The following is a 17,673-nucleotide window of genomic DNA, read 5'->3' as shown; positions in this document are numbered from 1 at the left end:
TCTGCGGGAAAGGTACGTGATCAAAACTGCCCAAAACATGAGAATTCTTTATTTTAAGCTTAAAGCTATTGCATTAGAGCAGTGGTCGCCAACCCGTCGATCGCGATCGACTGGTCGATCTTTATCACTGTTCCAGTAGCTCGCGAAAATAACAGAAATGAGTACAAAAATACATTACATTTCTCCAGTCTTTGTACTGTATTTTTGTATTTATTTTTATGTTATTTTCTGGAGCTACTGGGACAGACAGATAAAGGTAAATAGCCCACATTATGTCTGAGTCTGTAAACGGCCGTTAACAAGAGGCCAGAGACGCTGAAAGACGGACGCGAAGAGGAGAAAATTCTGTAGCAGGCAGAGCAGCTCACTGTTCACGATGCTCGAAATATAGGAAGAAAATACAAATATTGAATTGGGGATGAGGGATTATGAATTCAAAAGGAGATCAGTCTTCAGGAAGATTTCGATGGCAATGCCATTTTATTTTCCTCTTACCTCCGAATAAAGTAGCTAATTATTAGCGCATTTCAGCTTTGTTTACAGCGGTAACCAAGGAAACGCTGTATCACTGCTGCTCCATAAGCGCCACCTGCTGTCAGAGAGTGAATCTGCGTCTCATTCAGCCTGCTGTTTTTGTTTCATGCTTTTTTGTGTGTAGCATTTATAATTTCACAAAGATAAAGTCAGACCGTTCTGTTTTTGCTTTAAATCTTGAAATTAAATCTATTTCAAATAAAAAACAACTGCTCATGTAACGTGCGTAGCATCTTTGTTTGGATTGTGATTAAAAAGCAATTCCCTCTAATTTGAAATGGCTATGTATTTTTGTTTATTATAAAAATATTAATAATAAATATCTGCAACCAGTATCAGAATCGGCCAATTTGCTTGTAAAAATAAATAAATAAATCAGAATCTACATTGACCACGAAAAAAAATACTAAATACAATCTGGGCTGTCTTTTTCTATCAAGTAGATCTTGTCTTTCAAAAAGGTCGAGGTCAGGGATCTTGGGCTTAAAAAGGTTGGTGACCACTGCATTAGAGTGATGGCTTGCCCTGTCAGGCGCTTTGACAGATGCATGTGCGTCCTCAGCACAAAACGTTCATTCTACGTCTATATCCTTATCTGTAAATGTCACAAATTCACTCAAGCATTTACATTTTGCATGAAGGCTCGTCCTGACAGTCTGCGTTAAACTTCAAACTTTACTGAATGAGTGCCGGCACGCGCACCCGCGTCAGATGGAACCCGCGGGAGACAATTAATATTTAGCGCAAAAATATACTTTTAAGTTTTTTTGGATATTATGTGTGAATATTATTTAGAAACGATTGTAACACAGTTCGTATATACGGGAAGAAGGAGGCGGGAACCGGCGAACGTTCAACAAAACTTTAATATAAAATAAACAAAGAACAAAACCCTAGCGGACGTCTGCCGGCCACACAAACATAATAAAACATAAAATAAAGTCCAGGCCTGGTCCTCTCTCGTCCTTCACGGTCGTCGCTCCTCCTTTTATGCTCCCGGAGCTCCTCCGTGAGAGACTCAAGGCCGGTGCACCTCCCAGGGTGCTCCTTATCACTTGCGTCACCGGCCTCGCGCCGTTCCCTCACGGCTCTCGCCCGCCCTGGTCGCCACAACGATTTAGTTGTTTCAGTTTGTTATTTTCCTAATAAATGGCAATACCACTTTTAGCTTTAAACAAGTTTTTGAAAGATTCCTAAAATATTTGTGTTCTCTCTTTATTATGACAAGTAGTCAATTAAATTAAGCGCTGTAGGCTATGTTTTCATAGCATTCAATTTGGCACATTTGTTTGAAGTACTTTGGGCAGGATGGGCAATAGTGTGCTTTTTTTTTTTTATAAAATAAAAATAAATAAAATTAGGATTTTTATCTGATTAATCTAAAAAATAATCGGCCAAACTAATCGATTATCAAATTAATCGTTAGCTGCAGCCTAATGACTAATATGGCCCACAACCCATTTCATTGGACGAGGAATTACCGCTTCCCAATATGCGTTCTTGTACACTACATCATCATCAACCATCAAAGCCCGGTTCCAATACTCAAGAATGTAAGTACAGAGAACTCATGAAAGTACCTGGTTCTTGATATCGAGGATCAAGTGCAGGCTTGAGAGAATCGAACCGTTAAAGATTACAGAAGTCATCGAGGGTGGATAACGTACGGAAGCCTGTAAGCTTTTTCTCACTCAAGAGATTCCGCCTGAAAGCTTGCAAAATGCAAATAGCCCTATGTGACGGATCATGAAAGCAAACATTTGTCATTTTGTTTCGCATAATTTTAATAAAGTTGTAAATACCTGAAAAAAACCTGTAGTACATTTTAATTGGTATATTTAAAAGAATCTTAAAGGGTTAGTTCACCCAAAAAATGAAAATAACGTCATTTATTACTCGCCCTCATGCCGTTCCATTCATTCATCTTCGGAACACAAATTAAGATATTTTTGTTGAAATCCGATGGCTCCGTGAGGCCTTCATAGCCAGCAATGACATTTCCTTTCTCAAGATCCATTAATGTACTAAAAACATATTTAAATCAGTTCATGTGAGTACAGTGGTTCAATATTAATATTATAAAGCAAAGCTTCGGAGCATTATGATTCTTCTGTGTCGAATCATGATTCGGATCGCTTGTCAAACCGCCAAACTGCTGAAATCACATGACTTTGGCACTTCGAACCATAATAACGAACCATAATGCTCTGAAGCATTATGAAGCAGTGTTTTGAAATCGGCCATCACTAAATAAGTCATGATTTTGTTTTTTTTTGCGCACCAAAAATATTCTCGTCGCTTTATAATATTAATATTGAACCACTGTACTCACATGTACTGATTTAAATATGTTTTTAGTACATTAATGGATCTTGAGAGAGGAAATGTCATTGCTCCCTATACAGGCCTCACTGATCGGATTTATCAAACAAAATGATGTTTTGATAAACAAAATTATCTTAATTTGCGTTTTGAAGATTAACAAAGGTCTTATGGGTGTGGAATGGCATGAGGGTGAGTAATAAATGACATTATTTTCATTTTTGGGTGAACTAACCCTTTAAAAGGGACCTATTATGCCCCTTTTTACAAGATACAATATAAGTCTCAGGTGTCTGTAGAACGTGTCTGTGAAGTTTCAGCTCAAAATATCCACAGATCATTTATTATAGTATGTTGTAAATTCTTATCATCATTTATTATACCATGTGCCCATTTTGAGTGGAAGGAAAAACATGCTGCTTTCGTGCAAGTATCTTTAAATGCAGAAGAGCTACTGCTCCCCACCCCGCTTTCCAGAAGAGGGTGGAGCCTGTACAGCTCGTACCTCAGATACTCTGCCAAAAACTAACAAAACATCTGTTTGGTTTTGATTATCATCTCTATCACGGCTACACTAATGTGACATTGTGGTTCTTCATCATCATGAAAGTTAAAGGCAGGAACACACCAAGCCGATGGTTGACCGCCTGGCAGTTTTTCTTCGTCGGCCGACTAAGTTTTCTCAGTGCGTTCCGCACCGTCAGCTGAAGTTGGTCCTCGGCGGCTTTTTTTCGGCCGATTCAAAATGTTGAATCGGCGTCGGAGCTCGCCGGTCCATCGGACCATCTGATCATTCTGATTGGCTATTCAGCTACTGCCGCCTGCTGGTTCGGAAAGGCATTTCATCTCACGCAGGCGCAAAACTGACGTGCTACTTGGCTGTCGGCTGTCTAGCGTCGGTTTGGTGTGTCAGGCCAACTTTAGACACAGACGCTGCCGACGTGAGCCAACCCCGCAGTCTGCTTTCGTCGCCACTAGTTCGTCGGCGTCGGCTTGGTGTATTCTGGCCTTAATGTCAGAATGTCGACCCTGTATTTGCCGATGTTCGGACAATGTTCGGAAGCTCTGCACTGCGTTCACTGCGTCAACTGGGTAGGAGACTGACAGGGAAGAGGAAAAATTCTTGAATAAAGTCATTATTTTTGTTTTGTTTTTGCGCAAAAAAAATATTCTCGTCGCTTCATAACATTAAGGTTGAACTTAAATAGTCACGTTGACTATTTACACGATGCCTTTACTACTTCTCTAGACCTTGAATGTGGTAATTTCGTTGCTCGGATTTCATCATAAATATCTTAATTTGTGTTCCGAAGATGAACGAAGGTCTTGCGGGTGAGTAATTACAGATAGAATTTAAATTTTTGCATGAACCCTTTAAATCCATAACAGTTTAAAGCAGAACTAAGTAACTTTTTTTACCTTCATAAATAGTTTTCTAACTCCTTACGATGGTTAATTGACTTGTAGTGGTGTGTTTGAGGCGTGCACTAACCCCCTCTGGCACGTCTACGCCAGAATACAGCACTTGCAAGTTGAGCTTCGCCGACCCGACACAATCTCGCCTCATGTTCACGTTCACACGAGAGTGACAAAATGCTTTACGGTAATTCAAAAACAATGTATATATTATGACTTTATAAGACAATTTCGAAAATGACCCACCTCCATCGAGATTTCTTGTACTGTATTTGCAAAACTACTGCGCTGGTGAGCGTTGTAGTCATTGTATTTACGACAGTGTGATTCACTGAAGGAACCTGTAGGGGGAGCTTTGCAAATCTTACTGAGTTCCACTTTAAACTTCTGATATATGGTTTTCTGAGCACACTAAAAGCTGGATGTCGGACGGCCTGTGAGTATCAAACTAAGTTTTCTTTCACGTGTTATTGGGCTTAAACTGTCAAATACACACAAGGTTATGTCAAAAACACACAAAGTTCACGTAAACTGCAAGTAAAGAAATCGCATGTGTATATTTTATGGATGGATACATTATTTTTGACTTCAAAACGCGGCCACCCATTCACAACCATTATAAACCTAGGAGGACTAAGGATATTTTTAAATATATCTCTGATTGTGTTCGTTTGAATATACACCTGAGTAAATCATGTGATCACTTTCATTTTTGGGTGATCCCTTTAAGTAGAAAGGTTTAAATAAAGGTTTTGAGTTATCTAACCTGATAAAAATATAGGCTATTTATTCAGTGTTATCCACATCATATTTCATCTGCAACAGCATTGTGAACTTTTATAAAGATATGTTTGGTCATTAAAGGGTTAGTTCACCCAAAAATTAAAATAATGTCATTTATTATTCACCCTCATATCGTTCCACATCCGTAAGACCTATGATTTGAAGCTTCGTGAAGCAGTGTTTTGAAATTGCCCTTCATTGGATATTGTAGAATAAAGTCGTTATTTTGTTATTTTTGCCGCACAAAAAGTATTCTCGTCACTTTATAATATTAAGGTTGAAACACTGTAGTCACATGAACTGTTTTAAATATGTTTTTAGTAGCTTTCTGGGCATTGAAAAAGGGAGTTTTATTGCTGTCTATGGAGGCCTCACTGAGCCATCGGATTTGATCAAAAACAATTTGTGTTCTGAAGATTAACGAAGGTCTTACGGGTGTGGAACGACATGAGGGTGAGTAATAAATTACATAATTTTCATTTTTGGGTGAACTAAATTCATCATTATGCGAACACATGAAAGACCCGACTGGCAGATCAATGTGCTTTTACATATCTCTCAGATTCGGTAGGAAAATAAATTCAATGGAATGTGAAGGATTTTAACTGTGACAAGATGATTGACAGGGCAGTTTAAACAGATGCACATAAGTGCAGAGACAAGAGCGGTCCGTTAAAGATGCAATTATGATGAAGTAGTATGTCCCAGAGTATGTCCCAGAGCCTATTATTCTGTAAACACACTCAAATGTATGTACTTTTTCTTCACAAAAACAGTAAGCTCTACATACCTACTTTTAGGGCATGGTAAGAAGGAAAATTAGGACACAGCAATGGTTTTGCAAGCCATTAAAAGCGGAACTTGAGATCTGTCGTCACCTAGTGTTGAGGTTTGGTCACTGATCTCTAAAAAATGACATTCATAGCCTATAGGCCTAGATCAGTGGGTTTGGTACTTTGCAGGAGCACATTGCAGGCTGCTGTTGTCCATTCATGTGTTGCTGCCGTGAGAAAAAGTTAAATGTTCCTCATTAGAATGAAGTGAAAATGAATTCGGTCTTTACCATTACTTTACCAGTGCCATTTCACACACTCTCTTTATTTATCTTCCTGTCTGGTTTGCGCAAGCAGTGGCGTAGCCTACCGCAGATCTCGAGGCTCCGTCCACAAACAGTGAAGATAACAGGGTTAAATGCGTTCAAGGTACTGTAAATGTTGTCTTTAACGTGTTTTTGTACAAAATTGCCTGTAAATGTTGGTGTTTTTGTACAATTAATAATCCCACACTGTTGTTACCTATTTGTTTGTTTCTGTAAAGCTGAAAAGTTTAGTCTTTTTAATAGTCTAGTGTTTAAAACATTCCATGAATGATGTAAATTAGATAGAAGATAACTGAGAACAAACGTTCTCACTAGAAGAATGTTCTTAAACTTTTGAGAACCTTGCCAGAATGTTTGACACAGTTATGAGAAGGTCTCTTGTATGTGGGCTCCCCGACTTTGACATTTCAAAGCCCGTATGTGTCAAAACGACTTTATGCATTGGGGTGTGTAGGTGGGCTAATTGTTCGGTTTCTCATTTCACTAAACCAACAAACTCACCATGAGCGCAGTTGAGGCTGGCGCGTGAGCGCGCGTAACAGTAGTTTCTCTTTTGACAGATATCTTACCAGTTTCTGTCTGACTGCAGAGTTCAGATGGTCTGCAGCGGAAACAAAAGAAACAGAACTCACTCATCCAACAGACAGACCTCACGCAATGCTTCAGCGGCAGTTTCCACACATCAACAATCGTGAGGATCAAGAACTTGCCTTGAAGTATGGATAACAGCGGACACCAGCGAACAAATAATTCACTGGCTGTGGGAATGAACTCCAACTATACATGTGAGTAACTGGCGCGTCTGGTGTTCATTATAACAATGTACCATGATAACCGCAGTTTCCGCTGAAATAAGTGTTATCTGTACGATAATAATAATATCAAGGGCATGTTGTTTCGGGTTTATTTTTATTACAATTAAAAACTTGATATGCCTAATTAGTTGCTAGAAAATAAAAATGTGACCCACGTACACTGTAAAAAATTAAAGCTGAGAAAACTTAAAAGTTTAAGGCAACCAACTGGAGGAAATGTTTGAGGTTTGTACAGTGTCAACTTGTACAGTGTATTTTTAATCGTTTATTTTGGTTCAAACGACTTCAGTTAAGAAAATATTGTCATCATTACTAGCCTACTATCTTGTGACAATTTCTGTTATTTCTACTTGATTTTTATGAGTTTCAACTCGATTTTCTTCATCAGTTACTATTTCAAAGTGGTAATAAACAAAGTTTTCATGTTTAATGTGGTTAACGAATAAATTTAGAATAGCAGAAAAAGAAAAACTGAAAGAAAAAATCCCAGGGAGACCACATTTCCATTTGCCGCCTTCCACTGTATCATCAGAGAATTTCCAGCGACTGGTGTTTGATCAGATCTAACCTACTTCTGGAGACAGTTGACCAATATCTAGTGTTCGAATGGAAAGCAGCCCTTTTGAATATTAAGTTTTAGTCAGAAGATTGATCTATTTTACCTATTTATAATGAGATCTTTAAATCACATATACAAGCTGACCAGTTTCTCAGTGATAATTCTGTATTGTAATAAAGATACACGGATGTGGTTACTCCAGCCTAAGGCTATTTGCATGTATTTCCATACATTGTTTGTTTTAGATGAAATAAGAGTTTCATCTCTATACCTCAGGGTTGGAAGTTTACTCAGAGGATAATTCAATAATTCTATGTTCAAATATTTTTAACTTGAATTGTAACATTAGTTAACCATGCAAATGCATATAAATGTTATTTTGATAGTCCACTTTAGACATTCTACTAACTATAAGTAACTTTGCAATACATGTCAACTTAGTGTATTAGTAGGCTGTCTGCTTAATATCTGCTAACACTTTATTTTGATGACGCCACAACAGACATTCAACTAGTCAACTTATTCTACTAAACTGAACCCTAACACCTAACCTTAACCTAACAGTCTACTAATACTAAATGAGACTTAATTGTACTTGCAAAGTATATAATGTCTAAAGTAGGCTATTGAAATGAAGTAACTTTTTGAATATAGCCTATATACACCTTTACTTGCTGAAATGGTTCTTTGTGTTAGAGTTTAGGGTTCTTTTTTCCCGCCTTTTTGTTTTTCAAATCTGTAACTGTCAAAGCCACATCATTACTTGTTTTCTGGAGCTTAGCCATTCAATTACACTCTCAACAGGTAAATGATTTCTTTCTTAAAATGTCTACAAATTTTAACTTTCAAATGGGTTCTGCTACTGTTACAAGCAGAAGAACCCAAATTTGGTACTGTTTAGAACCATTTCTCTTTAGAGTGTATCATATGACACAAAGAATTCTTAGTAATATCAACTTGGTAAATGTGTTTAAAATGTAAGCAGGAAATACATATCAGGATGTGCTAAAACCAAGGCAAACCTCAAACACTTATCATAAAAAATCGGCAGAAATATAGTGTGGGTAGACCATTCTGATTGGTTGGTCAGGACACCGGCACTAGTTCCGGCAAACGTGAGTAAACTAAAACCATGATGTCACTAGTGTACATATATTTTGTTCTGTCACATGTGCCGTTTCATAGCTGTGTACATACATCCACCCCCCCCCCCCCCCCCCCTCGGTTTCCATTTGATTTCTTTCATATGTCTAAATATTAATGACAGACACTTGTGTTTCAACAGTTTTTTAGACTTTAATGAAGCCGTACCCATAGAAGTTTGCTTATAGGAGAACAATCAACATGTTGAAATATAAACCAGCATCCCACAGTCATCCAATATTTGTTCATGAAAGATAATGAAAACTGTATAATGTGGTACAGTGTGGGTCCATAATTAATTCATAAAGTCTGCTATACAACAATGAGCTATATGAACAATGAGATATAATAGACAATTTTTGAAGGCAGAAGATTTTGGTGCAGTTGTGTTTGTATTAATGTAAATATGATCTGTACGATGAGGCGTCACTACACTGAATATTTGCATTTTTAGTAATCCATGTCCAAAAACTTGTAATTCATTCCACAAAACTATTGAAGTGATCAGCAAATAATTAATTATAAACATCACATACCAGTTACAGCATCTTCATACATTTACATTTCCCCCTATTATATAAGTTGGCAGTGGCTGTTTTCACTAAGTGTAAAATAGGCAGATGGAAATTGCAGTATAAATAGTGGAAGATACTCTTTGCATCAAGTGTAAAAAGCAACAAGTACCATCTTGTTTACAATAAATGATGTTTTTTATTACATGTTCAAATGATCCGATCAGCAGGAGAGGAGGCCTATACTCCTCACTCTTGGCTGGTTTCTATCACAGCCAGGGATATGGGGGCATTACTCTGGGTTTGAGCCAAAATACTGTGCTCGGTGCCCTCTCCTCTCCACCAAATACAAGTCTTTATCTGATTTCTATCTGTAAGTGTGAACTTGTGAAGCTCTATTTATGGTACTGATATGGTGTGTGGGTGTTTCTTTCTTTTCTTTTTGTTTTGGTTGTCTTGTAGGTGGCAGTAAAAATTAGAAACACCTGAGCCGAATATAAGTATGGGAGTATAAATATGCTATACGGAGGCCTCTTTGTTCAAACAGGATCTGTCGTCATTTTTGGACTTTTCAAATGGCATAAGCAATTCAAATAAGCAATATGTTGAAAAAGAGTGTCTCACTTGTGAGGTTTCAGTAGGGTTTTCCACAAACAGTAATCTTCTTCTGAAAAAAGATGACAATTCTGCCGTCAGATAATTCACCTGTTGTTGCAAATCTGTATGAGTGATGTTCTTTGTGGAACACAAAAGTAGATGTTTGGCAAAATGTTTGTGCTTCTTTGCACTACAATGGGCATTTTTGGAGGATTTAAAAGCAGATGTGATGTTTATTTTATATTTTATTAATTAAAAAAAAAAAAAACACCTACATTAACTCTTCCTTTAATGTATGTAACTCTTCTGTTAAAAACATTTTTACAGATTTTTAGGGCTATGGACTTGCATTGTCATAGCAACAAAGTTGTCAAATTTGACTCATACTGTTCAAAAGTTTGGGGTCATTAAGATTTTTTAAAGACCCCCTGGGGTGAAAATCAAGTTTTTAATGTTGGTTATGTCTATGTAGTGTTTTTAATATGCTTTAAGACAAACCATGTGCAAATTCATGTCAACACCACTGCTGAGTATTTTATGTTTGAAAACTGCAGTAAACCAAAAACCTGCGGTTTGAAATCGGTGGTGTTTGTGACGTCACAGACTACCTTGTAACCAATCACAACAATGTGCCGGCAGGCTTTAGCATATCATTAAAGGGTTAGTTCACCCAAAAATGAAAATTATGTCATTAATGACTCACCCTCATGTCGTTCCAAAGCCGTAAGACCTCCGTTGATCTTCGGAACACAGTTTAAGATATTTTAGATTTAGTCCGAGAGCTTTCTGTCCCTCCATTGAAAATGTATGTACGGTATACTGTCCATGTCCAGAAAGGTAATAAAAACATCATCAAGGTAGTCCATGTGACATTAGTGGGTTAGTTAGAAGTATTTGAAGCATCGAAAATACATTTTGGTCCAAAAATAACAAAAACTATGACTTTATTCAGCATTGTATTCTCTTCTGGAATCCTTTCCATTGAACTGATTCCATTGAATCCTTTCATCTGTCGGCGTTGGTAATGCACTTTTACGTCTCCATGGTTGTTTTTGGTGATTAGGACATCTGCGACATGCACACTTACGCACCATTTTAAAAAATATAGCAATACCAAAATACAAACAATGTAGAATAGCTTAAATACAGCGTGCGTCTCCCTCAGACTGTAAACGAAGCTCGGGCGCACCGGATAACATGTCAGCAGCGTCTTACATCAGCAGCGTCACTGCGGAGTCGTGAACCACACTCCGGAGCAGAAGGGGGCAGTAATGCACCAATATGCTGGATGCCAACCACCGTAAAACAGGAAAGAAGAAGAAGAAGAAGCCGCCGAGTCATGAATGCGGATTGACAACAGACCCGGAAGAGAATACAATGCTGAATAAAGTCGTAGTTTTTGTTATTTTTGGACCGAAATGTATTTTCGATGCTTCAAAATGTCGCGAATGTCCTAATCGCCAAAAACAACCATGGAGACATAAAAGTGCATTACCAACGCCGACAGATGAAAGGATTCAATGGAATCAATTCTATGGAATCAATTCAATGGAAAGGATTCCGGAAGAGAATACAATGCTGAATAAAGTCGTAGTTTTTGTTATTTTTGGACCAAAATGTATTTTCGATGCTTCAAAAAACTCTAACTAACCCACTGATGTCACATGGACTACTTTGATGATGTTTTTATTACCTTTCTGGACATGGACAGTATACCGTACATACATTTTCAATGGAGGGACAGAAAGCTCTCGGACTAAATCTAAAATATCTTAAACTGTGTTCTGAAGATGAACGGAGGTCTTACGGGTTTGGAACGACATGAGGGTGAGTCATTAATGACATAATTTTAATTTTTGGGTGAACTAACCTTTAACTATGACTGCTCTGAAGCAGGAAAATCTTGAGAGAAGCCAGGTTAACCAGGTATTTTTTAATTTTTTTTATATGAAAAATTGTGTAGATTTATCAATATAGTGAGTCTATTACGATGTTATGATGAACTATATGCCTTTCTCCACTGACGTTCTGAGTTGTTCAAAGCGTTTGTAAGGATACTGATAGTAGGGAACGGTGTGTGTAACATTAGCAACACATTATTAGCTGTTTGATAACGTAGTCAAGCAAAAGGCTATCTATAGTAATTCATATTTATTAATGACAGAACCGTTGCAAGGGCTGTGCCAAGTGTGCAAGCGCACAGGGGCTCATGCCAAAGTAAAGTGACAGCTGACTTGAAGTAAAGCCAATAAAGTTCATGTTTTTGTCCTTCGAAATATTTTAATACTATAAAACATAGCTAAAACAATATTGTTCTGAGCGTGTGACCGTGATTCATGTGCATATGTCAGTCAGTGTGGAATCGCACGTCAAGTTCTGAGAGAGCTATTCAGTCCATTATAAATTCTGATTTTGGCCTCTGGAATGGACCAAACCATAGATATTAGCCTACCTGATAAGTTCAATTAAATACGCTGGAAATACGCGCTCGCTCATTCAAGGATGTGCATTTATTTCATGAATGGAGAAGGCACGGGCGCATACAAGATTTCATCTGAATGTTTTTTTTTAAATCTGAAAACTCCAAAAAAGCAACGAAATTGTCAAACATCCATTTAGCATGTTCACAGAGGAAAACGGCTGCTTGTTCTCTCGATACTGTCTGTTTTACTGAGAAATCGCTTCTGGTGATTCAGTGAGAGAGCAGTTCAAACGAATGCACATGGATTCAGACCATTTTGCGAAGGCGTTTTACCAATTCATAATTTAAAACAATTTAAGCGTCAGAAAATATCAGCAGTTCAGTTGCACAGCTGTTAAACTGAATATACAAAGCGAAGCAAGTTTTTTTCTTAAATATCCACAAAACAAACAACAAATTGCTCATCACTATAGCAACAGTAGACTCTCCGGGCTGGTGTGAGCGAGTGGAGGCGGGGCTAATTTGCATATTCATTGATCCGTGTATATTAAATGAGGCAACATTCAAGCTATTTTAAGGCATGAAGAATTTTTTTTCACTTGAATTTTTTTTTTTTTAAATATGTCATTTGGTGATAAAATAAAATAATTGACTACAGGGGGACTAATGTTTTTTTTTTTTTGTTACCAAGGCTGCACTTAAAAACAGTAATAGAGTGAAATATTATTACAATTTAAAATAACAGTTTTCTATTTTAATATATTTTAAAATCTAATTTATCCCTGTGATACAAAGCTGAATTTTCAGCATCATTACTCCAGTCTTCAGTGTCACATGATCCTTCAGAAATCATTCTGATGATTTGCTGCACAAGAAACATTTCTGATTATTATCAATTCTGAAAACAGTTGTGCTGCTTAATATTTTTGTGGAAACCATGACCAAAACCATTTTTTTCAGAATTATTTGATGAATAGAAAGCTCAAAAGAACAGCATTTATTTGAAATAGAAATCTTTTATAACATTATAAATGTCTTTACTGTCACTCTCGAACAATTATGGGAATGTTACTTTTGAGCAGGGCTTGACATTAACACTTCAGCAGTGGTGTGTAATGCAGTCCCTCCTACTAGCCACCTTGGCGGGTTGAAATTTATATATAATATATACATATTTGTCAAAAATATCTATTTTTTTATACATATCGATATTTAAATATATGAAATGCTCCCAATAATCATTTTACACAGAATAGATACATGATATCAGCTGAGTGAAGTGCATGTGAATAAAGATGCCTCCATGTGTCAGGTCTTAAAGTGACAGCAGCCTAATATATATATATATATATATATCTCTGCTGCCAAATTGTGAGATATATTTATATGGCAGTTTTTTTTTCTATGGTATCGATGTCAAAAAAACCCCACTAGCCACAGTGACTGGTGAGCAAAAAAAGTTAATGTCAAGCCCTGCTTTTGAGTGGCTTTCAACATTCAGAAACAAGTACCCAGGTGAAAAAAAAAAATACATTTCTATAATATACTTAAATAATATAATAATATACTATCTCTGTATTTAAAAAAATGTATATAGATGCCACTTATAGTACATTTGAACCCATAGTGTACAAGTGGTAACTAAACAAATTTTTTAAATACAGAGATAGTGTATTAAAAGCACATTTTAGTTCATATTTAATGCTGTCTCAAAATAGCACAGTTGAGTACACTTAGATGTTCTTAAGATGATCTTAAGAAGTACTAAAGATGAATTTTTAGTATATTAAGTACAAAATTAGTGTACAAAATTAGTGCACGAAAATAGAGCACTTTAAGTATATTATAGAAATGTTTTTTCACCTGTTGTAACATTTAAAAAATGTTAGACGAATGTCCAAATAAAACATTTCAGAAAAAAATTGTGGTAATATTTTGAGAATGTTATTAAAGACCAGATAACTTTGAACAAAAGCTCTTTTAATGTTTCTAGATGAATGTTCTTGACTAGTGTTGTCACGATACCAAAATTTTGACTTCGATACGATACCCAACATAAATATCACGATAACAATACTTAAACGATACTATGGCAAAAACCTAAAACAGCAGGAAAAGTAAATAATGCAAAGTAAATAAGTTAATGTTTGAAAGCATAAACATAATGCTGGTATAACACTAACCTGCGGCTCTTTAAATTCTTTGTACAAATCGGGATGTTTGACAGCAAGATGCTTTTGACTCCCTTCGCTTGCGTTATTTTGTAACATATTTTGCAGACGGGCTTTGTGGTGTCCGTGGGCTTGCCCTGACTGTCGGCAATGTAAGCAAAATAATGCCATATTTTGCTTTGTGCATCTGCTTTCTCAACAATTTGTGGACGGTCTGCAAGAGCACCTGTATTTGCAACCATACCTCTCGTTTCATCACCATAAAAGCCGTTGCGCAGTTGAGATGAATAAACATGCACTCAATGTGCCTTAGAAGCAGCGCGATGCACGCACACTGCCCCCTGCTGTCGCAATTTAGGAAATACAGCTGGCACTCAAAGTACCGGTACTAATAAAATGAAGAACCGGACCGTTTTTAAAAGCAGTTATTTTTCTAGTATATCGTGGTATATCGTATATTTTCGGTATATCGTGCAACACTATTCTTGACTTTGAGAGAACCTTGCCAAAGTTCTGAGAAAGTTCCCGGTTAGCTGGGATAACATCTCTTTTTCTCTTTCTCCAAAGCAGACAGCTGTGACTGGGTGTGTTGGGTCCAGTGGTGTGTGTACGTGCCCATTCTGGTTTTCGGCCTCCCCCTGAACCTGGCTGCTCTGTGGCTGCTGCTCTCTCGTGTTCGACACTTGAGCGAATCCATGGTTTACCTCATCAACCTGATCATCAACGACTGCCTGCTGATGCTGTCTCTGCCCTTTAAGATACATGCATACAAGAAGCCCTGGACTCTTGGTAATTATTTCTGCTCCCTGCTGGAGAGCCTGCTCTACGTCAACATCTACGGCAGCATAATGCTGAGCGTTTGCATCGCGGCTGACCGATACATCGCTCTTCAGTTTCCATTTGCTGCGCGCCGTTTGCGATCTCCACGCAAGGCAGTGCTCGTGTGCCTGGTCATGTGGATGGTGGTATTCGGATCCAGCACCCCCATCTACAAACTTCACGATAAATCAAATGTAACTTACTGCTTCCAGGATTTCTCCAACGGAACTTGGTCAAAAAGATGGATTCTGGTCTCTATGGAGACAGTGTTTTGCAGCAGCGTCGTGTTGATGGTGTTCTGCTCTGTGCGCGTGGTGCAGATTCTGCACCACCTGAGGGCACGCAATCCAGGCGATGCCAAACTGCGCAACAACAAGAGCATGAAGATCGTCCTCAGCAACCTGGTGGTCTTCCTCACATGCTTCATTCCTTACCACATAGCGGCGTTGATTTACTTCCATGCCAAGACAAGCAATCTGAACTCAAACACCATCGATAAACTGCGCTATTTTGTTCACATAAGCATGTGTATTAGTAACGTGAACATCTTGGCAGATGGCGCATGTTACTACTTCATTCTTAAAGAGAACCTGGAGTCTGCAAAGCGAGAGAGGAGAATGGCTATACGCTCCAGAGAGATGCGCATACGGGTTCAAAGAGTCACATGTTATTTGGCGAAATGCATAATGGTACATCCACAGACACTGAAAAGATGGAAATATGTGTGGTTACTGATTTTACATAAAGACCTACAGGAAATTCAAGAAGGCTGACATTCTAGGATGATTAATCCTACACAGCAAAGGAAAATGGTAGACAGTAAGACACAGACATGTTCATATGGATGAGCTGAGTGTGCCAGTGGATACTGAAGTACTGTATACACTGTAAAAAAAAAAAAAAAAAAATCTGTAAAAAACAGATAATGTAGTCTACTGGTAGAAAATTACCAGGACAGTAATTTCACGGACATTTCCGTTAACCCTAAAACACAACGCAATGAAGTTCAAAATACAAGTAAAACACCTGTAAAAACAAAATTTAGCTGTATTTTTATTATTATTATCAGTTTTTTTTTTAAATCACATAACACTTCTATTTATAGCTTATATAAACCATGATATACAATATTTTAGAGTAAATTTGATGTTTACTTAAAGGGATAGTTCACCTAAAAATGAAAATTTGATGTTTATCTGCTTACCCCCAGCCCATCCAAGATGTAGGTGACTTTGTTTCTTCAGTAGAAAAAACACAAATGATAATTTTTAACTGCAAACGCTGCTGTCTGTCAGTCAAATAATGCGAGTGAATGGGAACTCAATCAATAAGAGTCGAAAAAACTTGCATAGACAAATCCAAATTAAACCCTGCTGCTCGTGACGACTTAATGACGACTTGACGACGAAGTAATGTCTAGCACTCATTGAAGTATAAGCACGAGACATTACTTCCGTTGTCAGAGCGTGATCAGACCTCACTAACCGAGTGTTGAACGCAGTTGGACATAGTGGTGTATTAGAGGTAAAAAATGATATACTGTTCGGTTTCGTGTTTTAGGACATCAGTGTGTCATCACGAGCTGCAAGGTTTCATTTGGATTTGTCTGTGCAAGCTTTTTCAACTCTTATTGATTGTGTTCCCATTCACTCGCATTATACGACTGACAGACGGCAACGGTAAGAGATTTGTGTTCTACTGAAGAAACAAAGTCACCTACATCTTGGATGCCCTGGGGGTAAGCAGATAAACATCAAATTTTCATTTTTGGGTGAACTATCCCTTTAACAAACGCCTTCTTTGAACAAAAGATGTGTCCGGACTGGGTCACATTTTACCCCAAAAATAATAATAAAATGAAAGTATATTTTTGTTGAGTCTACTATATTGGTACTCTCTAGTTTTTTGCATTGTGAGATTATTTTCAAGACAGTTAAGTTAATTTTACCCTCCAATTCTCATTACTGTAATGCAAATGTCTCATTCTCCTTACTGTAACATTAAAATTACCAGGAATATTAGAAAAATAAATAGAAATTATTTTTATTTATACATCAAAAGCATGTTATACTGCCTTTAATTCATTTTAAAAATTATTTTATTTAAAAACATTACAAAAAGCATTAATCAGATTAATCAACAATTACAAATTAGCCTACATGTATTACAGTGATGAGATTGAGAATAACCATTTAAGAATAATTTTGTTTTTTCACTATACTAAAGCATAATAATACCATAATACGTTTGCAGAGATTAGGAAACATGCTAAGTTCAAATACTTGTTTCTCTGAAAAACGACAGCCAGTTATTTTACTTTAAAATATGCGCTCTGTGTCGGAATGTCTGCTTTTGTTTTGGTCTGTGTCATTCTGTCCACTCACTAACGTTACCACTTTACCCAAAAGTATTTCTACACCCCGGGTGACGAAAAAACAGACAGCGTAATGCAGATAAGAAAGTCAGCAGACAAACTGTGTC

At 37.3% G+C, this 17,673-nt stretch overlaps 1 protein-coding gene across 1 annotated transcript; it reads left to right on the top strand.

Moving 5' to 3' along the window:
- The first annotated feature begins 6,464 nt into the window (after positions 1-6,464).
- gpr55a (G protein-coupled receptor 55a) lies at positions 6,465-16,461 on the top strand. The gene is given in 3 exon segments (XM_048161995.1): positions 6,465-6,939; positions 14,941-15,837; positions 15,840-16,461. Coding segments are annotated over 3 exon segments (1,062 nt in total). The 5' UTR covers positions 6,465-6,872; the 3' UTR covers positions 15,938-16,461.
- Positions 16,462-17,673: the final 1,212 nt, after the last annotated feature.

The sequence above is a fragment of the Megalobrama amblycephala genome, linkage group LG16, assembly GCF_018812025.1.
Source record: "Megalobrama amblycephala isolate DHTTF-2021 linkage group LG16, ASM1881202v1, whole genome shotgun sequence".
In the NCBI taxonomy this organism is placed as follows: Eukaryota; Metazoa; Chordata; class Actinopteri; order Cypriniformes; family Xenocyprididae; genus Megalobrama; species Megalobrama amblycephala.
The sequence above is the reverse complement of the archived record's forward strand: the minus strand, read 5'-3'. Positions and strand labels throughout refer to the sequence as shown.